The sequence below is a fragment of the Tupaia chinensis genome, unplaced genomic scaffold, assembly GCF_000334495.1.
Source record: "Tupaia chinensis unplaced genomic scaffold, TupChi_1.0 Scaffold138812_1, whole genome shotgun sequence".
NCBI lineage: Eukaryota > Metazoa > Chordata > Mammalia > Scandentia > Tupaiidae > Tupaia > Tupaia belangeri.
Genome location: NW_006198705.1, coordinates 794006 through 818053, shown reverse-complemented (window position 1 = coordinate 818053; position 24048 = coordinate 794006). Strand labels below are relative to the sequence as shown.

Below are 24048 nucleotides of genomic sequence, written 5' to 3'. Positions count from 1 at the left end.
CCCACCTGCCACTGTGCTCATGCAATGGCACTTTGAACAGTCAGCCAACGTCAAGTGTGCCTGGAGACACCTGTCACACTGGTTTGAGGTACAAAGCCTATATTTTCTTCTTGTTAATCCTATGCATCCCTAAATTCCCAGTAGCTGGGATTCACTCTTCTGCCCTAAATTACACAGTAACTCGAGGGTTTTCTTCTTAGGGATTCTGCTTCCCAAACTCAGGAAGCAAATGAATTGGAAGGTGAGATCTACCCACTAGCACTGGTGTGCTGACCCAACTGTCTGGGATCACTATTGAGTCCTGTAGGGCCTCATGGATACACACTGGCTGCCACGGGCATGCCCTGGATAGTTCAGAGCCTTCGTGGTCTCCAAAGGTGCAGCTCTTTTTTTGTTTTGTTTTTTTTTTTTTTGAAATTTAAAGAAAAAATTGATTGAAGATCTGAAAAACAATTCCTAAAAGATCAACTTCAGAAAACTGTAGCTACACAATGCATTACATCTATCAAGTTAAGATGTGCATTAGACACAAATACAAAACCATGAAACAAGTCACTATTCTTCAACAATTTGAGTGAAGATAATGCCTAAGGAACAACATGGATGACTTGCAAAGGATGGACTCTTTACTTTAAGCACCGTTAAAAACCCAAAAAGGAGCACAAATGGCTGTGTGTTGAGTTATAGCCACTGAATAGAACCTTTGGCACTAGGAATCAGAGCATTTTGTCATATAGCATTAACACATATCATAAAAGTGCATAGTGTCAAAGGAATAGAACCACCAGAATTCAAAGCAGCTTTGTCAACTAGGCAATTAAATACTCTACAGCATGTCTCTGCAGTCCATCATTGAATTCACCGGTAGCCACTTTGAAACGAAAAGAAAGAAAAGAAAAAAGGAGCTGAACCTGTCTTATTTTCTCTGTTTAAAATCAAACAGAAACAGGAACCAGCAGTTAACGTAATGGCTATGTCACTGAATGCTTATGTAGCCGACTGCGGTTCGAGTCTCGGACCTAGTGGCTTAAAATTCACGCTGGGTGTGTGTGCGTGTGTGCCCAAGATCCCGAGGGAGAATGGAGGAGATGGGATTGCGGCGTGGTCATCCCCCCAGGAGGGTGATTTCTCACTTTCTATCTTTCTGTCTCTCTCTGGCTGGCTGGCGAGCACATGCGCCCTACAGCAAAAAAAAAAAAACAAAAAAAAACCTCTCCCCCCCAAAAAATCAAAAAATCAAACAGAAACAAACATCAATTCTGTTGTACACCAACACCTTCAAAGTACACCGTTTGTACAAGAGAAGGACTAAGAATAAAAATGTGTTTACAGAGATCCAAACATAGGTGAGCGAGTGAGCTTCTTACTCACAGTTTTCCGATGGTACTCAGGGGGAGCCACTTCATCATCACTGGCACTAAATGAAGTTGCGGAATTCTTTGCCAGGTACTTTAGGAAATCGTGAAGATAATTTAGTAATAAAGCAAGGCTCTTCTCATCAAGAGGTGTACGGGCCAACATCGCAGCAATCCATACAAACAATCTCAGGAGATGAGGAGCTCCACAGATCTGGGACATGGGCTCATCAGGGTGATCTGCAAGGATCTCAGCATTCTGTGGTCTCTCCAACTTGTAGAGTAGCTGAGAGCCCAACATGATGGTGAAGTATTCTTTCACCCCTGCCACTTAATTCACAGCATATTCCTTATTATCAGTATTTCCTTGAGATTTCTTACAATTTGCATAATCCTCCAGAATGAAAGCCACATTCTTAGCAGGAAGATAAAAGAGCTGTTTTTGCCTGGTAATGAAGTCCCAGTCATCAACAAGCCATGGTTTTCAGGATCTTCAACTCTGTTCATGAATGTCTCCTCATTTTCAACAGTAGGATCTACCCGAGCCCCTTTCTTCCGAGGAAGCTGAGGTGTCTCACCGGCATTGCCACCATCCCCATTCTCTGGTGTTTTCTGTTTGTTCTTTTTTGTTTTCACTTTGCCATTTTTCTGTTGCAGACCAGATGTCTTCTTTCCCGGGGCAGCCCCTCTCATCTCGCCCTCCGCATACTGCTCCTGATTGGCTTTTAGAAGTTCTCACTGTTTCTGCAGATTGGTGTCCAACTCTGCTCTCTGGAACCCATTGCTCCCAATTTTTATTCCAACCACTGTAATGTATAAAATATTTTACTTGCTTATCTCTTGTCGATGGAAAAATAACCAACTATGAAAATTAATGATTAAAACTCAATGTGGTTTATTTCCAAGCCAAATATGAGTGACCTAGGCCCAGAGAAGAGACATGCATGCCTTTCAGGGTGGTCATGTACACAGTTTCCTTTTATTTGTTTGTGAGATTGACAGACAAAATTTAGTGAAGAGATCTTCCATTGGTCTGGCCCAAAAAGGCGGGACATGTGGAAGCAGTGGCTTGTAGGCTATAGGTGGGTTCCACAATTCTTAGGTTGGTGATTGGAAGGGAAGATCTGTGTCTTGGGAAAAGATTAGTTAAAGAAAGGCTTAATCTACAGCTCAAGGAAAAGGAAGTTCTGTCTTGGGAAGAGATAAGCAAAAGAATATACTATAATGGATTGAAATATACATCTCAAAGATACTATGCCAGGAACAGGAGGTAGGAAGAATCCTGTTAATAGAAAATAAATGGTCTGTTAACGTTTGTGGGCATGACTTCCCCAGTCCCTTTTGAAAAGATTTTGGAAAATAGGAAAAGTAGTCAGACTTTTTGTCCTCACGGACCCGGTGGCTTAAAACTCACGCCGGGCGCGTGTGCGTGCGTGCCCAAGATCCCGAGAGGAGAATGGAGGAGAAGGGATTGCGGCGTGACCATCCCCCCTGGGGGGTGATTTCTCGCTTTCTGTCTCTATGTCTCTCTCTGTCTGTCTGGCGAGCGCACGCGCCCTACAGTGAAAATCTCTCAAAAAAAAAAAGAAGAAGAAGAGGTCCATGAAAGCACAGCACTCTTTTTTTTGGAGAGATTTTTTTCACTATTCGATGGTCACGCTGCAATCCCTTCTCCTCCATTCTCCTCTCGGGATCTTGGGCACGCACACACACGCGCCCGGCGTGAGTTTTAAGCCACCGGGTTCAGGATGTGAACCATGGTTGACTATGTGGGAGTCCAGCGACATAGCCATTATGCTAACTGCTGGTTCCCAGCACAGCACTCTTATTTATGGACATTTAGACTGATTCCATATTGTGACCATTGAAAACAGTGATAAAATTTTTAAAATTATTTAGCTTTATTATTATAATTATTTTTAATTTTCTATAGAGCATATGTGTTTATCAGACAAACACACACACACACACACACACACACACACACAGAGAGAGAGAGAGAGAGAGAGAGAGAGAGAGAGAGAATGAGAAAGCAAGCCACCAGGTGCAGGGTTTGAACCACAACTGACCATATGGGAGTCCAGTGCCCTAACCACCATGCCACCTGCTGGCTCCAATAGTGATGCAATTTACAATTCGCAATTCAGCATGGAAGTGCAGCTCTATCTTTGACACACGGATTCTCTTTCCTTTGTGCATTTACCCAGTGATGGGGATTACTGGACCATATGGCAGTTCTATCTTTAGTTTAGCGAGGAATCCAGTTTATTGTTTTCTATCACTGCTGTATTAATTTACAGTCTAACAGTGCACGAAATGTCCCTTTCTCTGCATCTTCACCAGCACTTGTCGGCCTTTGTTTTTGTAATAGCTGTCTTAACTGGGATAAAAGGTAATTCCTTATTGTGGTTTTGATGTACATTTCCCTGGTGGTCAGTGAAGAGCATTTTTCAATTCTTCTTGACCATTTGTGTGTCTTCTTCTGACAACGGCCGGGTCAGATTGACAAATACTGCATATTTTCACTCATTTGTAGGAACTAAAAATGTGATAGTATAGAAGTAGGGAGTGGAAGGATGTACATAGATGGAAGGGAAGGTTAGGGAGAGCTTGGTTAACAGCTATAAAATTACAGTTAGGCAAGAAGAATGAGTTCAAGGGTATTAGAGCACAGTCGAGTAATAGTAGTTTTTAATTTTAGGTTTTTGTCATAGGGCCCGTGTGCTTGCTGGCGAGAGACAGAGAGAGAGAGAAAGTGAGAAATGACTCCCAGGGGGAATGGCCACACTGCAATCCCTTCTTCTCTGTTCTCCTCCTTGGATTTTGGGCAGGTACACTGCGCCTGGTGTGATCTTCTTTTTTTCTTTTTAACTTTTTTTAAAAAAAATATTTTATTTAACTTTATTTATTTATTTATTTATTTATTTATTTATTTAAATTTGACCAGAGAGGGACAGAGAGAGAGAGGAAAGAGAAAGAAAGTGAGAAAGCAAGTTGCCAGGTCTAGGACTCAAACAGCAAGCAGTCAGCCATGGGGAAGTCGAGCACCCTTAACCACCATACCACCTGCCAGCCCTCCTGGTGTGATTTTCTTTTTCTTTTTTAAGAAGTCGAGCACCCATTCATTTATTTTAATTTGACCAGAGAGAGACACAGAGAGCGAGAGAAAGGGAAAGTGAGAAAGCAAGCCACCAGGTCTGGGACTCGAGCTGTGGTTGGCCATGTGGGAATATCCAGCACCTTAACCACCATGCCACCTGCTGGTCCCATCCCTGGTGTGATTTTCAACCCACCAAGTCCGGGACTTGAACTATGAAGTCAACCATGTGGGAATCCTGTGCTTTATCCACCATGTCATCTGCCGGTCCCATTGCTGTATATGTTTAAATAACTAGAATTTGACATTGCATGCTCACAGCACAAAGGAATGGTGAATGTTGGAGATGAAGAATGCGGTTACTGTTCTGATTTGATCACTACACGTTGTACGCATGTACTGAAAAAAAAATCACACCGTACCCCCTACGTACGTACCACCATGTGTCGACTGAAAGTGACAAACGCGAGGAACGAAGTGTGTTTGTGGTCATTATCAGTCATCTAGAAGTTTTGCTGCAGGAGGGCTTTTCAGCATATCCTGTCTGCCACAGAGCAGGGAATGAAAGTCTCAGCAGAGTTGTCAACCTCACCAGACACTGCAAAAGAATCTCTGACCCACAAAACATTGGGTCTGTGTCGAGCTGGGGCCCAGCTTAGTTTTCTCTTTCTCTCCCTGTGAACTCCCCTGCAGAGTCCAAAGGTCTGTGTTCAGAGCTCTTGCTGTTTACTGCTGGGTTGATCTCAGCAGTTCTGAGCCAATTAATACCGTGCCATGCAAGCGCCTTGTAGGGGTGGAACCCAAGGGATCTCAAGCCCACTAGCCTTGTCCGGTGTAGTATTTTTCAGTAGAGGAAAAACAAAATAACCTGAGCACACATCTGTCAGATGGAAGGTTGCCTAGAATTGGACTAGGTGGTCCCACGATTCCCGCACCATCCCCACCAGTGAACGGGTCATATGCCATGCGTTCCCCCGCAGTATCTCCATTTGGTCTCCATTCTAGGGGTCTTCTTTTCCTTCCTTTGAGGCTGCACTTACTCCCTTCTCCTCTGGGCTCTACACACCCCTCTGAGCTGCTGGAACTTCTCCGAAAGTCCTGACACTTCTTTTATGGAAACATAAGCCACTTAAAAAAACCCCCACAAACAAACCAAAAATCAGCAGGGCAGGGCATGCTCAGGAAGCACTACCACAAAAGCAAGCAGGGCGAGTGAAAATGCAAAGAGGACAGGCCTTCCTTGACCTTGATTGGAGGCGTAGAGGCCAGGAAGACGAGCGGAAAGAAAACACGCGAAATACTGGCTAGGCTAGGAGGATGCATTTGAAGAGCTGCTGCAAATGCAACAATCCTGCAGAGACACCAAGGACAGAGGCCCCCGGAGGAATCCCGTGAAAGAAACCAGTCTTCCTGGCAGCTGCTGGCCGATGCCCCTAGATAAGAAGGTGTGGTTTCCCGAGATCATTGCAGGTGGCATGGTGGTTAAGGTGCTGGACACTCCCACGTGGCTGACCACAGTTCAAGTCCTTAAATAGGTGTCTTGCTTTCTCACTTTCCTTCTCTGTCCCTGTGTCTCTCTCAGGTCAAATGAAAATAAATAAATGAATAAATAAAATTAAAAAAAAGAAAATTTCACAGCTACATGACAGGCCAATTACATATTCTCGATGATGGTGCATTGCTCCATTGCAAATCTGCAAGGTGGCAAGATTTCCTTGCTGAGAAACCTCTACAAGGAAACACTCCCACGCAGTGATTCTGAAAGGAGGAAAGGAAAAAGGCTTCCTGTTGCAGAACACAGAAACATGAATGTGTTTGTGTCTGATTAGCCTCCAGACATGATTGTGGAGATGCTAGCCACCTTCTAATTTTTAATTTAATTTAATTTTTTTATTTTAATTTGACCAGAGAAGGATAGAGTGACAGAGAGGGAAAGTGAGAAAAGTTGCCAGGTCCAGTGCCCTTAACCACCATGCCACCTGCCGGCCCCTCCACCTTCTACTTTGGCATTACTGTGAGAGGTCTCTGAATGAAAGAATTTAAGGCCCGGGGCCAGCTGTTGGTGAAGATAGTGGCTCCAAGAAAGTGTTTGATGAGGGAGGTTCAGGGCAGTGTGGAGATTTGGAAGAAGATATACATATGAAAAGATTTTAAAAATTAAAACAAAAAAGCCCAGAGGGTACTTGCGCTCATCAGAGAGATAGAAGGAAAGTGAGGAAGTCATGCCTCAATCCCTTCTTCTCCATTTCTCTCTCCTTTCAGGATTTGGAGCATGCACACACATGTGCTGGGAGTGTTTAAGCCACTGGGTCCAGGAGTTGAACTGCACAGTTGGCCATGTGGAATCCAATGACGTTGACTATCATGCTACCAGCTGGCCCTGAAAAAGCTTTTAATGAGGGGCCAGCAAGTGGTATGGTGATTAAGGTGCTGGACTCTCACATGGCCAACCAGTTTGAGCCCTAGACCTGGTGGCTTGAAAATCATGCTAGGAGTGTGTATGTGCATGCCCAAAATCCTGAGAGGAGACTGGAGGAGAGGGGATGACAGCACAGTCATCCCCCCCATCGGGGGGTAATTTCTCACTTTTCCTCTCTGCCTCTGTCTCTCTTCAGTGAGCACATATACCCTATGGTTAAAAAAAAAAAAAAGAAAAGAAAAGAAAAGCTTTTGATGAGTCAGATGAAAAAGAGAATTAAAAAATACGGATGAAAAAATATTTAGAAGCTGCTGAAGAGGAGGAGGACAATGATGTAGGTGAAAAGGAAGATGAAGAACATGTAGATGAAAAGCAGTACGACAATAACAATTCGGACAGGAGGCAGGGCGACAGGGATGGTTCCAGTGAGAAGCTGTTGGAGTAAGGAGAGGCCGTCAGTGGGTGGTGTTGGCAGGTTTAAGGAAGGAGGACCCTTGAACACAGGTAGCAGCTCTGTCTCAGGAGTGAGGGCAATGAGGAAGATGATGATGATACGATAATGGTGATATCCAAGCCTTTAAACTTGTTTCTTGGGAGATTCCTTCATCTGTAGGTGTTTACGCTTCAGGGTCATTACTGGAAGGTGTGCACGGCCGTGGATGCCATCACACTAATGCCTTGAAATTTTCATTGTCACAGCACTTAACTGATTTTACATATACTGGCTCTTCAATTAAAATATCAGAGTTGGGATCAGCAGTTGGCGTAATGGCTATATCGCTGGACTCCCATGTAGTCGACCACAGTTCGAGTCCCGGATCTGGTGGCTTAAACTACGCCAGGCGCGTGTGCATGTGTGCCCAAGATCCTGAGAGGAGAATGGAGGAGAAGGGATTGCAGCGTGGTCATCCCCTTTGGGGGGTGATTTCTCGCTTTCTGTCTCTCTGTCTCTGTCTCTCTGGCAAGCACACACGCCCTATAGCAAAAACCTCTCCAAAAAAATATCGGAGTCATAATGCAAGTTCAAAATAAAGAAGATGGAAGAAATATGTCCAAATACAGCATTAAAACAATAGTTATGAATAGATTAAACTTCCCTATGAAAAAACAAAAACCCTCAAGCTGAGTCATGAACTAAAAGCAAACAAACCAAAAAACCCTAACAACCCAGCTCCATGCCCAGAGGACTCTCTGAAAGAAAAACTGTCATGAAGTTTGAACATAGGGGAGATAGGAAGATATTAGATAGATATGGATACTCCCCTACTTCCGATAGGGTTATTTCCCAATAAATCGAGTCATAAATCACGTAAGTCAAAAATGCATTTAATACCCTGGTAAACCCATCAAAAAGTTGAAAAGTTTTAAGTCAAAACTATTAGAAGTCCAGAAGCTCCTTGACTTATGATGGGGTTCCATACCAATAAGCACACCATAAGACTGAGAAATCCTAAGCTAAATCACTGTAAATTGGGCAGTGTGTATTAAGGAAATCACGTGGGTGAGTAACGATTGGTCAGGAGAGAATTCAACATGACTAGCTTATCGTTGGAATATTTGATTGGAAGGTACTCATTCATGTACATCATTAACAGTCCCCAGTTTGCTCAGCTGCGATGCTATCTTGTGATGGCCCCACCTTCCCATTGCGTGTGCTTGGGTCTGCTAGCGTTGCTCGTGGGATGTGCATGTGGACCGAGCATTACTGCCCAAAGTACCAAGGGGATGTGCAGTGGATGGGCTCTTCCTTCCAGATGGTCTTCAGGCGCTGAGCCCACGAAGCCACCATCCCTTTTCTTTCCTCTTCTGACGCGGTCTCAGGAGCAAAACTGATCTGAGGGGAGAGGACTTGAAATCCACAGAAGTGCAAGGCGCCATGCTAAAGCCACGAGGGAAAAAAGGAACTGATCAGAAACCACACCTTTCATGCACCATTCCGGTCAGTGATTACGGGGGGAAATGCTTTGAAATGAACCTTCAAAAAAACCTTATTTCGGGAACCAGCAGTTAGCGTAATGGCTATGTCGCTGGACTCCCATGTAGTCGACCGCGGTTCGTGTCCCGGACCCGGTGGCTTAGAACTCACGCCGGGCGCGTGTGCGTGCGTGCCCAAGATCCCGAGAGGAGAATGGAGGAGAAGGGATTGCGGCGTGACCATCCCCCCTGGGGGGTGATTTCTCGCTTTCTGTCTCTATGTCTCTCTCTGTCTGTCTGGTGAGCGCACGCGCCCTATAGCGAAAATCTCTCCAAAAAAAAAAAAAAATCTTATTTCAACAAGATACATGAAAATAACTGCAAGTCCCTATGACGTGGGTGGCTGTACTGAGGCCCACAGCAGGCCTCTCCTGACCACACCTCTTCATGGTGTGGAGAAGTGGGGAACTCACAATAGCCCAAGGCCAGTAATTATGAACATTTCCCAGGTCTCTGCTAAGTCTCTGCCTTTCCCCCTTTGAAGTGATAAAAGCAACCTTAAAAAGCCAGACACCCTTATCTGATCCTTTCTTCTTTAAACTTTGAGCTTCTTCTTCCTGATAGGATACCCTTAGCCTGCTGAAGCTCTCCCTGGGGGGGAGGGGGGAAAACTCCTCCCCGTCCGCTAGCATAATATCAGGTTGGAATATTCCCTTTGTAAGCTAAGTAACATGATTGAATGTATAAAAGAAATAGAAATAAAAAGAAATAAAACTTAAAAAAAAAAGTTCTCCTACTTCTCCAGGGTGCTGTGTTTTCTTCCTTCGGCCATCTGTTTTCTGGCAACATCTATAGTCTTAGGATGTGGGGCTTTGTAAATCAGGTGAAAAACTTGGGGCAGATGGAATTTCCAAACTCTATTTTTAGAACTGAGATTATCTGTAATCTTTGCTCCTGATTCACACACTAAACACTACAATTCTGAATGACTAGGCAAGTTGTGATACATTTATACTATGGAGTATTCTTGAATGAGGTTATTCTAGCTATAATGTGCCACTATAATGTTCCAAGATATTTCTTAAATGAAAATGACATTTTTTTTTTCATTGTTAGAGGGTATGTGTGTTCAACAGAAAGATGGAGAAACAGAGACAGAGGAGGAGAGAGAAAGCATCCCGCCATGGGGTGTGGTTGCACTGCAATTCCGTCTCCAATTCTCTATCTTGTTGGGATTTTAGGTATACACACATGTGCCCAGCATGGTTTTCCAAGCCACTGGGCCCCAGGACAGGAACTATGCAATTGGCAACATGGCTTCCAGCTCCCTTAACTATTAAGCTACAAGACTGGCCTGAAAAGAACAAATTTAAAGCAGGATTTGTGTATACGATTTAGGTAAAAGAATAACAAACCTAATAAAAAAATTCTGTATCTAAGATTAAATGTGGGTATAAGAAAATGAATAAAATTATTAGAAGTGATTATTTCTGCAAGAGGATTCAGAGAATTAACTTTCTTTTTTTTTATTGTTCACATTGTTTCATTTCTTGTGATAATACGTCCTTTTGCAAACTGAAAAAAAAGTAAAAGTTTTTAAGAACCAAGAAGAATTGAAGCTTGGCTAGTGACACAAGAGATCAGTTGTCCTGTGGAGAAGGAAGTTGAGGCTGTGAATGATCATTCCTCCAGTGGAACGCCACCGATTGGAACCACTAGGTTCTCGTTTCAAACACGTTTTGAAAAATCACACTATAGCCTAGAAAGATACACAACTATTATAAATAAAGTAGAAATTACAATAAAATTGTTATTAAAAAGAAAAAAAAGAGGACAACTGCTTTTTCCCCCCAGAACTATCACACTCAGTCCTGAGTCACTGCTCTTGAGACCCCCACCCTCGCCCTGGCTGCCTCGCCAGCAGCAGATGACCGCACACCACTTTCCACATTGTTACATTGGTTCCTTAGACAGCGTGGCTTTATGGCTGCAAACCAGCTGATAAACAATTATGACCAGTAGCAGGTATCAGCAAATGGTCTGGGTGAAAAAGTAATCAGAAATGAACAATCTTTGTAAATACAGAAAACTTTTAAAAGATGTCACTGAAGATGAAGTTCTATCTATAACAGTGAACAACAACAAAGACAAGGAATGGACTTAAAAATAAAGGTACACCAGGACCAGCAGATGGCATAATGGCTACATCGCTGGACTCCCACGTAGTCGACCGCAGTACGAGTCCTGGACCTGGTGGCTTAAACTCACGCTGGGCGCGTGTGCATGCGTGCCCAAGATCTGAAGAGGAGAATAGAGGAGAAGGGACTATGGTGTAGCCACCCCCCACTGGGGCATGATTTTTTGCTTTCTGTCTCTCTCTGTCTTTCAGGTGAGTGCATGCACCCTACAGCAAAAACCTCTTCTAAATAAAGAAAGAAAGAAAGAAAGAAAGAAAGGTGCACCATCTAGACAAAGAAAATGCTCAATGTTTTGTAAAGACACAAAAGGATTAATTTCGTTGATATATAAAGAACATTAATAAATAAATGCAAAAAAGAACCCAACCCCCAAAAGACAGATGAGCAAGGACCGTGAACCCGGAGAGGAACCAAGGAAGAGGGACAGTCCCTACATCCTAGTGAACTCCGAATCACCAAGCCCCTCCCTAACAACCTAGAAGGGCTGAAGACCTGGTTAGGTTTTGCAGTCCCTGCCCTGGAGCCTGCTCCCTCCCCTCCCTGCCCCCAGCTCTGTCCCTCTTAGGGGACATTCCCCACGTGGAGGCTCCGACCCACTTGCACCTCCTCTGCCCATGGCCTTCCCCTTGGCAGATGGCTACCCCTCGGGCCCAGGGGTGCATGCACAAGCAACACGGGTCCACTGGGAAGGAGGCCGCGGAGGGACCTGGTGCTGGACAGATGGGAAGCCCCGATTCCTGGGTACTGGAAGAGGGCACAGGCTGGTTCCTAGGTGTTGTGTGTGGTGGCAGTGGGGTGACAGAGAGCTGGCAAAAGCCAGTGTGAGAGTGACTGGAATATAGGACCTCGAGTGCCTCTGGTCAGACTCCAAAGGTCATGAGCCTTCATCTGGTACTACCTGAGGGGTGTGGACAGTCCACACTGGCACCTCTGAGCCTCCCTAAGCCCGTCTCTCACACACAGCTAATCAGGCAGATGTCAGGCTAACCAGGTTTGGCTTTAGCTTCCAAATGATACCGGAAGCCATAAGAATAAAAATTGAAAAGGACTGGGCCAACGGGTGGTGTGGTGGTTAAGGTGATGGATCCCAATGGCCAACTGTGGTTCAAGTCCTAGACCCAGTGGCTTGAATAACATGCTGGGCGCGTGTGGGTACATGCCCAGAATCCTTACAGGAGAATGGAGGGAAGGGGACTGCAGCGCGGGATGCAATCCCTCTGGGGGGTAATTTCTCACTTTCTCTCTCTGTCTCTCTCCTGAAAGTGCACGTGCCCTATAGCAAAAACCAAGAACAAATAAAAAGGGCAAGATGTTACCATTTTGTGTATCCAGGTGGAGTCAAACTGGGGTGTGGGTGTGTGTGCTTGTGTACACGTGTGCGTGTGGGGTGGCCCAGCGCAGAGGGTGTGTGTGTGTGTGTATACACGTGTGTGTGTGGGGTGGCCCAGTGCAGAGGAAGCCCTGGGGGCCTGCTTACCTGGAGCGGCCACAGGAAGTACCGGAAGTCCCCGCTGACTCCGGCTTTGCTGTACATCTCAGCGGTGCCCCCTGTGGTCAACGACAGGAGGGCCAACTTTCCCTGCGGGAGAGACGGCAAACACATTGGGGTGGGCTCCAGAAGAGGAAGGGAAGGCTAATGTGACTCCTTTACAAGGTTCCTGGCTCCAGGATGTGAGTTCAGGCCCCTCCCGGGGGGGACAGGTGTGATACCACTCTCATCTCCGGCCAGCCCACCAGTGGTGACAACTCACGGCTGATCAGAGCAAGGAGACCAAGTGAACGTGAAAGCTCGAACACGCCCAGACCTCAGAGGGACACTGGGGCTCCGTGATGCGATGGCGGATGGACGTGACTGAAGTGCTGACCACAGTGTGGAGGAGCCCCCAGGAAGAGGGGGTGTCATTTGCGGTCCAAGAAAGCTTTTGGTCACTTGGTCTGTTTTTCTCATATGCACTTAATTCTCAGGCTTTTAGAATTCAAAAAATCGTGGGACCAGCAGTTGGCTTAATGGCTATGTTGCTGGACCCCCATGTAGTCCCCTGAGGATCAAGTCCCAGACCTGGTGGCTTAAACTCAAGCCAGGCACATGTGCGTGCATGCCCAAGATCCTGAGAGGAGAATGGAGAAGGGATTGTGGCGTGGCCATCCCCCCTGGGGGGTGATTTCTCACTTTCTGTCTCTCTGTCTCTCTCTGTTTCTCTGGCTAGCGCACGCTCCCTACAACAAAAACCTCTCCAAACAAAAAAGAATTCAATAAAATCATTTCATAGCAGGACCAGCAGTTGGCGTAATGGCTATGGCTCTGGACTCCCATGTAGTCGACCATGTAGTTCGAGTCCTGGACCCTGTGGCTTAAACTCACACCAGGCACGTATGCGTGCATACCCAAGATCCCGAGAGGAGAATGGAGTAGGGACTGTGGCATGGCCACCCCTGGGGGGTGATTTCTTGTCTCTGTCTGTCTTTTTGGTGAACACTCGCGCCCTATAGCCAAACAAGCAAACAAACAAACAAAAAACAAAACAAAAAAAAAAAAAAGAAAAAAACCTCTCTAAAAAAAGAAAAAAATCATTTCATAGCAACCAGGTGTGTTGTTTCACCCACAGGCATGAACTCAGACAAAGCCGGCGCAAGGCGAGGCTGGACTCTACACCATGGATCGAGGCCCTCTCTGGAGCCGAGGCTGAGGCCAGGTGCCCATGTCAAGTTGTCCACTGCACCCTCCAGCTGCCACCCACCCCAGCCCGTTCTCTGCCACTGCTGCGGATACACCTGTCTCCCCTGGAAACAAAAGGCTGTGACTACAGGCTTGGCCTCAGGGGCACAGTGGGCTCAAAGCTCTGTAACCCTGGAAGCCACAGGAAGGATCAGCGTTTGGTTCCTGGGTGAACCTGTACACACCAGGTGTGTGCACCGTGACCCTGGATGGCTGGGAAAGCCTGGAGGGGTAGCGGTGAGACCCTGGTAAGGGTGCTTCTCTCTCTCTCCTACTCACGGAAGAAATAAACAAACTTAAACAAATTAAAAAGATATATTTAAAAAGAAACAATTCCTGGGACCAGCAGTTAGCGTAATGGCTATGTCGCTGAACTCCCATGTAGTCAACTACAGTTCAAGTCCCGAACCTGGTGGCTTAAACTCACGCCAGGCACGTGTGCGCCCAAGATCCCGAGAGGAGAATGGAGGAGAAGGGATTGTGGCCATCCCCCCTGGGGGGTGATTTCTCACTTTCTGTCTCTCTGTTTCTCTCTGTCTTTCTGGCAAGCGTGCATGCCCTATAGCCAAAAACCTCTCAAAAAAAAAAAAAAAGAAAGAAAGAAAGAAAGAAAGAAAAGAAACAATTCCATGACTTCAGAAATGATGCTTTTCACGTCTGTGTACAGGACACGGTATTTTGTACATAACAGGTGCTCAGTCAATACTGCTGGGAAAAAAAAGGCAGGGCTGGCCCCGCAGCCCAATGGTTAAGGGAGCGGGATCCCACGTGGCTGACCACGGCTCAAGTCCCAGCCCCAGAGTCTTGGATAACATGCTGGGCACATGCGTTGTATGCCCCAAACCCCCACAGGACGGAGAAGTGGGGGAGGAAGTGCGGTGTGAGTACACCTCACTGGGGGTGCCTTCTCTCCCCCACCCCTCCCACGTGTACACAATCAGCGACGTAACTGGGGAGATGCCCCTGCTCCCCACTGCAGTGATCCCTACCCTTCCCCGGAGCACGTACCTTCAGAAAGCCGGAGTCGTAGAACCCCGGGAGGTCGAAGGCGAAGCCTTGGCATAGCACCCTGTCCATCCAGCCCTTCAGGATAGCCGGCACGCTGAACCAGTACAGCGGGAACTGGGGGCGACAGGGGAGCCATGCTGCAGCTGGGCTTGGGGTTCACATCTCAGTCTACCTGGTGACTCGGGGTGAATCTCACTGTCCTCATCCCAGGTGGCTGGGCAGGGGTGGGTGACCCACTCCTGTCCCCCTGTGACAGCCCTGCTTCTGGCCCTGGGAAGGCAGGGAGGGTGCTAGGTCTCTGCTTGAGACTGAATTTGAGGCAGTGGTCCGGGTGACTGAGCCAAATGAAAGGGGCATGAGGAGAGGTGTGGAAGAGCCCGCCCTTCCCAAGGCTGCGGTCGGTGAGCTGTGAGCACTTGTGAGCACCTGGGCGTCAGACGGGGCTGGGCGCTAACCATCTGTAGACATTGGTGCTAAGGCCTTGTGCCTGGACTCTGCATTCCAGCACCGAGAGCTCCCCCAGCCACTCTGCTTCCCACAGAAGCCCTACCCTACATCCAATGATGGCACCCGTGAAGGGGACTCCATGTTTCGAGGACTTTCAATATAAGCCAACTCAGGACTTGACCCTGAGATCCCAGCTTGTAACCTACTGCTGTGGGATGTTGGCAAGGGATTTGACCTCTCTGTGCTTCCTCTTCCTGACCGGCCAAATAGGCTTACTCGTCGCTTCTGGCTCACAGCACCGTGGCAAGAATTCGGTGCTACGCTATGGAGGAAATGCAGAGTGGAGGGCTCTGATGACCATGGTGTGGTGCTGAATGAAACTTCTAGTGTGGAATGAAAACAATAAATTTACAACCCAAACTCCCTGGGCAAAGTACCAGGAAAAGGGGGAAGGAGGGGGAAGAAAAGACATGAAATGCAGAGGAAAAAAAAAAAGGAAGATTATTTTAGAAAGACAGGCCTTCACTTACTCCGGCCCCCCAGGTACCAGAGTGGGGGAGGTGGGAGAAAGGAGGAGCAGCTCCCTGCAGTCAAAGAAGAGCGAGAGTGGGGCGTGGCTCTGCTGGGACCACGGGCCCTGCTTTCCTGCTGGGACAGTCTTGAGAGGCCCATCCATCCTGGCATGATTACTGACGTGTGGATGATAAACCACAGTCACTTGGTCTAAGGCCTTGGGTCCACCCAGGAATGGAAGGACATCTTGCAGTCACCACAGCAGCAGCCCAGGAAAGAAATAGACGGTGTGAGGAAGGGATGCACAGAGCCAAGCTGGGGAGGATTGAGGCGGACCCTCTTCCTGCACATGTGGGCTTCTTCTATAAAGGCTCTGGGAACCTTCCCATTTTGGACGTGTTATTGAGCCTGGGAAGTGGGCACATAGTCCTCCCTGCACCTCTGTGGTGTGCTTAGCACCCACTATGAGAACAGTGGTCTCATTCTCTTACCCACTCCCCTCCCCAAGCAGGGTTGGAAAACAGAGATGACATGACCAACTGATCCCTTGCTAGGAAGATCTCAGTCCAGGGAATGCAGTCCCTGGCGTGCAGTGGGAGTAGATGGGAGCTGAGGACGGGAGCAGAGGTACCCGGGCGCTCGGTGTCTGTCCCTGAAGCTCAGTCACGGCTGTCCTTGGGGCCCAGGAGACCCAAGTGGCCAGAGCCCTCGTAGTCAATTCCCACTTCTCTCGTGTCTGACTTGGGTTTCTCTCAGTTTCTCAACAGTTCCCCAGATACGTGAGTTTACTACGCTGCCAGGCTCTCGGGCGCGGGTCTGAGCGCACACCCGCTGGCGTGCAGAGGCTGCCTTAGAGGCTGGCGCTCCTGGAGGCTGGTTCTTTCTGCAGTGGCACCACCTTAGTGGGACAGTTTGTGATCAAATACAGGGAAGGTGCAGGGCGGGGGCAGGTGGAAGCAACAGATGCTCCTCCCGATGAACCAGGCTACTTAAGGTCAGAACTGCCTGAATTACCCAAAAACCCTGTGTAGAGGGTTGGCAAGTGGCCCCAACAGTCTAGGGTGGGGACAAGAGGAAAATGAAAGCAAAGGGAACACATCTTCTATGAAAATTTTAAAGACCCCCCACACACAAGATCGAAGGCTTTTTCCGCTGGACCTGGTGGTCTTTAAAATTTTCATAGAAAATGTGGGGCCAGCAGATGGCATAATGGTTATGTCGCTGGGCTCCCACATAGTTGACCATGGTTCGAGTCCCAGACCTAGCAGCTTAAACTCAAGCTGGGTGCATGTGTGTGCCCAAAATCCCAAGAGAACGGAGGAGAAGGGATGTGGTGTAGCCAGACCCCTCCCCCCAGGGGAGGCGGTGATTTCTTGCTTTCTCTCTGTCTTTCTGTCTCTCCACCAAGTGCACGCACCCTATAGCAAAAATCCGTTTTTTAAAAAAAGTTCACAGGAAATGCATGTGTTATAAAAAAAACTATGCCCAGATTTCAATTTTTTTTTTTTTTTTGCATCAAGATAAACTCCTGGGACCAGCAGTTGGCATAATGGCTATGTCGCTGGACTCCCATGTAGTCAACTGTGGTTCGAGTCTCAGACCCGTGGCTTAAACTCACACTGGGTGCATGTGCCTGCGTGCCCAAGATCCCAAGAGGAGAATGGAGGAGAAGGGATTATGGCGTGGCCAGACCCCCTGGGGGGGGTGATGTCTTGCTTTCTGTTTCTCTGTCTCTCTGTCTTTCTGGTGAGAACATGCATCCTATAGCAAAAATCTCTCCAAAAAAAAAAAAAAAGATAAACTTGTACTTCAATTCCGTTCTTCCACAAACTTTTTGAAATCCCCTTGTATTTACTCAGGGGTCAGAATTTTGAGTGAGTAATATTAGCTACGTATGTATATCTTTCTCCATCTAAGAAGAGTGTGTGAATGAGCACTGTAATACCCAACAAGGGTGCGAGTGTGCTAAAAACACTGACACCCCTTCTGGTAGCCCGAACTCAGTATTTGCAGTCTGTAGGTAATTTGAATCTGGCTCAACACATTAGAGGGAAGATGTACCTGAAATATCACCAGATCAGCTTCCTGAACCTTCTTCTGCTCCTCAATGATGTCGCTGGTCAGATTTCTCTTCTTGCAGGCTTCATAGGCTTCCACCCCGTAATTGAAGACCTCAGGATTAGAGAGAGCACCTGGGGGTAGGAGGAAGCCAGATGTTCTCATTCCCCGTGAGGACCACAGCCTGTCCGGCCAGCCCTTTAGTTCCAGGTCTACCTGGACCCCACGAAGCAAGTCAAAGACATCTGCTGAGACCTGACCAGGAGTCAGGCCATGGGGCCACGGACAGAGAAAGGCCTGGGGGCCCTCACGGAGCACTGCCTACCCAGCAGGTGCTGTTCCCTCACATGTCCCCTGTCTTACTACCCATGAGACCTGGGTAGTACCCAATCTACCAGAGCGGAAACGAGGCTTAACAGGGGAGAGGTGAGTTGCTCAGTGCTACACAGGACTTGAGTGACAGAAGTGGGACCACCCGAGGCTCAGGTGCGGTCCACGATGCCACACTGTAACCAGAGAGGAGTCTGCAAAGCCGATCAAGGAACACCAAGATGAGGACTGGCCCAGCAGCCCTCTGACAGATCTGTGATCAAAAACATTGGGGCCAGCAGGTGACGTGGTGGTTAAAGGCACTGGACTCCCATATGGCTGACTGCAGTTTGAGTCCCGGACCTGGTGGTTTGCTTTCTCACATTCCCCTTCTCTCTTTGGTCAAATTTACAATAACAACAAATCGAATTAAATAAATAAATAATTCTTTTAAAAAAAATTTGTGTGGTCTTTGCTTCCTGTTATTTAACCTACTTGTATTTGCTTTTTCACCCAAAAAGTACACCCTGAGTGCTTCTATGTATAAAATCCTGTCTTTTCAGGGAACTGGAAGAGGGGACGTGCTGAGGGTACAAGGCTTTGCTGGACCAGGGAGGTTATCGGGGTCTGGGCACCTCACTGTGCAGTACTGTGACCCCTCCGGGCCCTTCACGTCTGTAGTTAGGGAGCTTCAGAACGATTCACAGACACGTGCTTCTGCTGACATTTAGGACAAGATTTACAGTGAGCCGCACTGAAAGGCCGAGCTTCCTAGCCTCTGGGTGGTGCAGGACTGAAGTATATGTGAACAGGGGCTTGGATTTCGCACCCTGAGGTCACTCCACTTACAACTATTCGTTGCCTTAAGTGCGTGTTACTTTATTCACTTCAACATGAGTGGCTGCTTATCTCTGCGTTCTCTGTTCTAGTCCCTGCTCGGCTGTTCATTAAGAGAAAATAGGTGGTTGATTTATTATTAAAAAAAAAAAAAAAAATGAGAATGTCAGCTCTTGCCTGGTACTTAATGTTGATTCTGGAGATCTGATTGGCACAATTCCAAACAAGGGAACTGGGGAAAGAGGAGGTGAAGTTACCATCACGTGTGGAAGACGAGTGTGTATTTGGAAAGCCCCGGACAATCAGCTGAAAAGTCTAAGCAGCAGTAAGAAATTGAGCAGTGCCCCACACACAGACACACACCGAACAGCCCTCTCACAGGGCGGACGCAGTTAGCATTAAGCAATCTGTATGACGAAACCTTCTAAATAAACCGGGGTCATAAAAGAAGTCATAAGCAAGTGACGAGCCACACCATTCTCTCGGGTAGGAAGATTTGAGGGCTGGCGCTGTAGTGCAGTGGTTAAGCCCTGTACGTAGGGAGCTGGATATGTCATGGCTGACGGGGGTTTGAATCCTGGCCCCAGAGGTTGAAAAACATACCAGATGATGCACGTGTGTGTGTGAGTGTGCCCCCAAACCGTGTGGGATGGAGAAATGGAAGAAAAAAGAGTGAGGCAAGACCATGCCCCAATCACAGAGGGTGCTTTCTCAATCTCTCTCTCTCTTTCTGTTTCTGGTGAGCACACATGTCCACTGAAAATTTAAAAATAAATAAATAAAATCATCACCACAAAAGGTCATCTATTAATTTAACAGGTTCCTCATTCTCCTGTCGGGATTGTGGGCATGCACACACACGCACACATGCCGGTGTGATCTTTTAAGCCACCAGGTCTGGGACTTGAACTGCGGTAGGCCATGCGGGAAGTCCAGGGCCTTAACCACCATGCCACCTGATGGTCCCTCATTTAACAGGTTCTTAATGAAAGTCCCATCAGGTTTTTGAATACAGAAAGCTCATTTCGGTAAGAAGAGCTAGCAAAAATAAAGGAAACGAGGATGTTCTAGCTTTATCGGATTAGTAAATTACATTATTTGCCAAAACCAATAAAGCCATGTGGTCATGAATAAATAGGAAGAAAAACAGAACAGAAAAGCAGAACAGAATCAAACATACGGGAATCTAGGTCACAGCGATGGTGGCATTTTAAATTAGAGGCAAATAGCTGGATCAGGTAATGAATAGTGAGAAGACAACTAGGCAGGTACTTGGGAAAAGAACCGGACCCCTACCTCACATCATACACCAAAGTAAATTGGAAACATAAACTATTTAAATTTAAAAAGTGGAACCTGTCGAATACTAGAAGAAACCTTTTTCTTTTTAAATCTCAGAGTTTTTATAAGTATCACATAAAATCAGAAGGTCACAGGGGAAAGAAAAAAAGACAAATCAAACATCGACCAAGTAAAAGCAAATAAAATCCTGCGACAAAAACAACTACAAGCAAAACCCAATTAAAATTAAAAAATCAGGTTAAAAATATTTGCAATTTGTATCTCACACTACTGGCTTATTTTTGAATATAAAGATATTCAAAACCTCTTAAAAATCAGGAAGAAAAAGACCAACAACCTAATAGAAAAATGAACAGGGATATGAGCAAATAATTCACAGGAAAAATACTTAATATTTTATTAAACCAATCATATAAAGAAGTGCAATATAAAATATTAAGATACTAACCCTTGGGTCAGCAGGTGGCATAGTAGTTATATTGCTGGACTACCATGTGGCCCACTATGGTTTGAGTCCCAAACCCAGTGGCTGGAAAATCATGCAGTGTACGCACGTGCCCAAGATCTCAAGAGGAGAATGGAGGAGAAGGGATTGCAGTGTGTGTGTGTGTGTGTGTGTGTGAGAGAGAGAGAGAGATTTATCACTTTTCCTCTCACTGTCTCTGTCTCTCTCTGGCAAGCACACATGTTCTATAGCAAAAACCTCCTTTAAAAAAAAAAAAAAGGTACTGGGACCAGCAGTTAGCGTAATGGCTATGTCACTGGACTCCCACGTAGTCGACCGTGGTACGCGTCCCGGACCCGGTGGCTTAAACTCACGCCAGGCGCGTGTGCATGCGTGCCCAAGATCCCGAGAGGAGAATGGAGAAGGGATTGCGGCATGGCCATTCCCCTTGGGGGGTGATTCCTCGCTTTCTGTCTCCCTGTCTCTCTCTCTCTTTCTGGCGAGTGCACGCACCCCATAACAAAAACCTCTCCAAAAAAAAAAAAAATGGTACTAAATGAGTCATAAACGAGAAAAGGATAAATTAGAACTCTGTCAGATGGACACTTCTCAACAAATCGTTAACACTGTTGGTGATATGAAATGAAGAGCGCTGGTGGAGTACGAATGGGCACATTTATAGAAAGCACCTTGATGCTAGCTATGAAAATAAAAAAATGCACATACCTGGGACCAGCAGATGGTATAATGTCTACATTGCTGGACTTCCACATGGCTGACTGTGGTTCGAGTCCCGGACCTGGCAGCTTGAACCTCATGCCAGACGTTGCATGTGTGCCCCAAATTCCGAGAGAAGAATGGAGGAGAAGGGACTGCATTGTGACCACCCCCCTGGGGGGGTAATTTTTTGCTTTCTGTCTGTTTCTCTGGCGAATACATGTGGCCTATGCAAAAATCTCTCAAAAAATATTTTTAAAAACTACACTTCTGTGTATAGAAAAACACATATAGCCATGATTATTTATTCCAGCATTTTCTAGCATTGTTTATAACAGCAAAAGAATAGGAGTGGCCTAAAATGCCCTTTTCCACAGGGGCTCTTTAGAAAATAGCACCGCGGGAACCAGCAGTTAGCATAATGGCTATGTCGCTGGACTCCCACATAGTCGACCGCGGTTCGTGTCCTGGACCCGGTGGCTTAAAACTCACGCCGGGCGCGTGTGCATACGTACCCAAGATCCCGAGAGGAGAATGGAGGAGAAGGGATTGTGGCGTGACCATCCCCCCTGGGGGGTGATTTCTCACTTTCTGTCTCTATGTCTCTGTCTGTCTGGCGAGTGCACGCGCCCTACAGTGAAAATCTCTCCAAAAAAAAAAAAAGAAAAGAAAAGAAAATAGCACCGTTGTACAATGACTACTTCACAACAGTAAAAACCAAAGCAATGTGCAAATATAAGTGAGTATAATGTGCTCCTGTTTTTGTAAAAAGCAGAGGGGTGGGGCCAGTAGGTAGCATGGTGGTTAAAGCAGCTGGACTCCCATATGGCTGACCATGGTTCGAGTCCCAGACCTGGCAGCTTGCTTTCTCATTTTCCTTTTCTCTCATTGTCTCTCTCTCTGGTCAACTTTGAAGGAAAAAAAAAAAAAGAAATAATGACAATGAGCAAAATTAAACAATTAAAAAAAAAAAAAGGCAGAGGGAAATGGAGAATACCCTTGTCATTTTTATCTAGTACCGACTACACAGGAAGGATGTAGAGGAAGCTGGTAATGCTGGCTACCCGAAGCCAAGGAACTGGGTAACTAGTGGACAGGAGTGGGGATCTACTCGCACTGTAGACTCTTTAAACCTGCACTTGTATATTTTGAGCAATGATTAGCTTTTTAAGACATTTTGAAAATTAAGAAATGCGAAGAAGAAAGTTTTGTTCTGTTTTCCAGCAGCACTCAGCCCGTGACTCACCAGTGATATCTTTCCTTGTGGCCCTCGGCTCGAAGTCCATGGCATATAAATCGGACACGGTGACTATGCAGCCCTGCTTCTTCAACTCGTCCACGGCCACTTTCTTCAAGGACCCATTGAAAGACTTGGGCTCTTGGTGAGCGTAGACGATGAGCACTTTCTTACCTGCAGCAGGAGGAGACAGGATTCCTCTCGAAGAGCAATTCCTCTTTGTCAAAGTTTGCTGAAGACTCAGAGTGAAAAGTTTAGGTGTATCTGGGGGCCAGCAGGTGGCGTGGTAGTTAAGGCGTTGGACTCACAGGTGGTGGACTGCTGAGTCCCAGACCTGGAGGCTTGCTTTCTCACTTTCCCTCTCTCTTTTTCTTTCTCTGGTGACGTGCATGAGTCCTATGGCAAATTTTTTAAAACTTAATAATAAAATAAAAATGAAAAATAATGATTAAAAAATGTTTTGGTGCATCATTGCAATAGAAACCGAGAACTACCAACTACCAATTTTTTTTTTTACTTTGATATAGGGCATGTGTGCTTGCTAGAGGGAGAAAGAGAGAGAGAGAGAGAGAGAGAGAGAGAGAATGAGAAATCACCCCCCCAGGGGGGATGGCCATGCTGCAATCCCTTTTCCATTTTTTTCTTAGGATCTTGGGCAGGCACACACATACACACACCTGGCATGTTTTTCAAGCCTTGGGGTCCAGGACTCAAACGATGCAGTCAGCCACGTAGGATCCAGCCACCTTAACTTTGATACCATTTGCTAGCCCCAAGAACGACTAAACTTTTCCTTGGGAGGCAGACTTATTTTTTTTAAAGTTTATTTATGTCTTCATGAAAGGGAAACCAAGATAAAAAGAGACAGAGACAGGCAGCTCTAACAAGGTCTTCATGCCATGATCCACCCCTAGTCTCGGCCGGCCCACATTACCACACACACATACACAAGCCCAGCGTGTTCAGAGGGGTCCCAGGACATGAACCCAAGACCTCTCCCATGTGGGTCTGGCTACATTACCACTGTGCCACCACCTGGCCTGACAGCTTTAAAATAATAAACAATTTTGAATCAAGACAGATCGTAGCTCATCAATGTAAATTCACTAGTATGCAAAATACAAAGGGCCAAATGACGTCACCTCAAAACCAATACCACTGAATCCTTTAAAAACCTATGCTAAGGTCCGGCCTAGAGCTCAGTGGTTAAACAGTGTACAGAGGGCGCTGGACCCACTGGGCCAACATGGCCTGCATCCCAGCCCTGGTGGCAATATGCCAGGTATGTGTACATGTGTTCCCCAGATCCTGACAAGACGGAGAAATGGAGAGAAAAGGATGGTGGCGTGACAAGGCCCAGTTGGGGGTGCTTCCTCCCTGCCTCTTTCTCTCTTTGGCACACATACATGTGCCTCTGTGAAAAAAAAAAAAAAAAAAAAAAAAAAAAACCTGTTCTACCTTTAGTACCCCCACGCA

At 46.5% G+C, this 24048-nt stretch overlaps 1 protein-coding gene and 1 pseudogene across 2 annotated transcripts in view; both read right to left on the bottom strand.

Annotated features, from left to right (window-relative positions):
- LOC102471087 (mortality factor 4-like protein 1) overlaps positions 1–2083 on the bottom strand; it is an 8804-nt pseudogene extending 6721 nt beyond the window's left edge.
- Positions 2084–8176: 6093 nt separating this feature from the next.
- The window catches only part of NQO2 (N-ribosyldihydronicotinamide:quinone dehydrogenase 2), a 27599-nt gene continuing 11727 nt past the window's right edge, over positions 8177–24048 (bottom strand). For both annotated transcript variants that reach the window (XM_006161682.3, XM_006161683.3), the window contains exons 3-7: positions 22582–22746; positions 17729–17859; positions 14708–14821; positions 12461–12562; positions 8177–8750 (exon numbers count right to left, since the gene is read on the bottom strand). In XM_006161682.3, the coding sequence (XP_006161744.1) occupies positions 8574–8750; positions 12461–12562; positions 14708–14821; positions 17729–17859; positions 22582–22746 (689 nt within the window). In that variant the 3' untranslated portion in view covers positions 8177–8573. The remainder of the gene's footprint in view (positions 8751–12460; positions 12563–14707; positions 14822–17728; positions 17860–22581; positions 22747–24048) is intronic.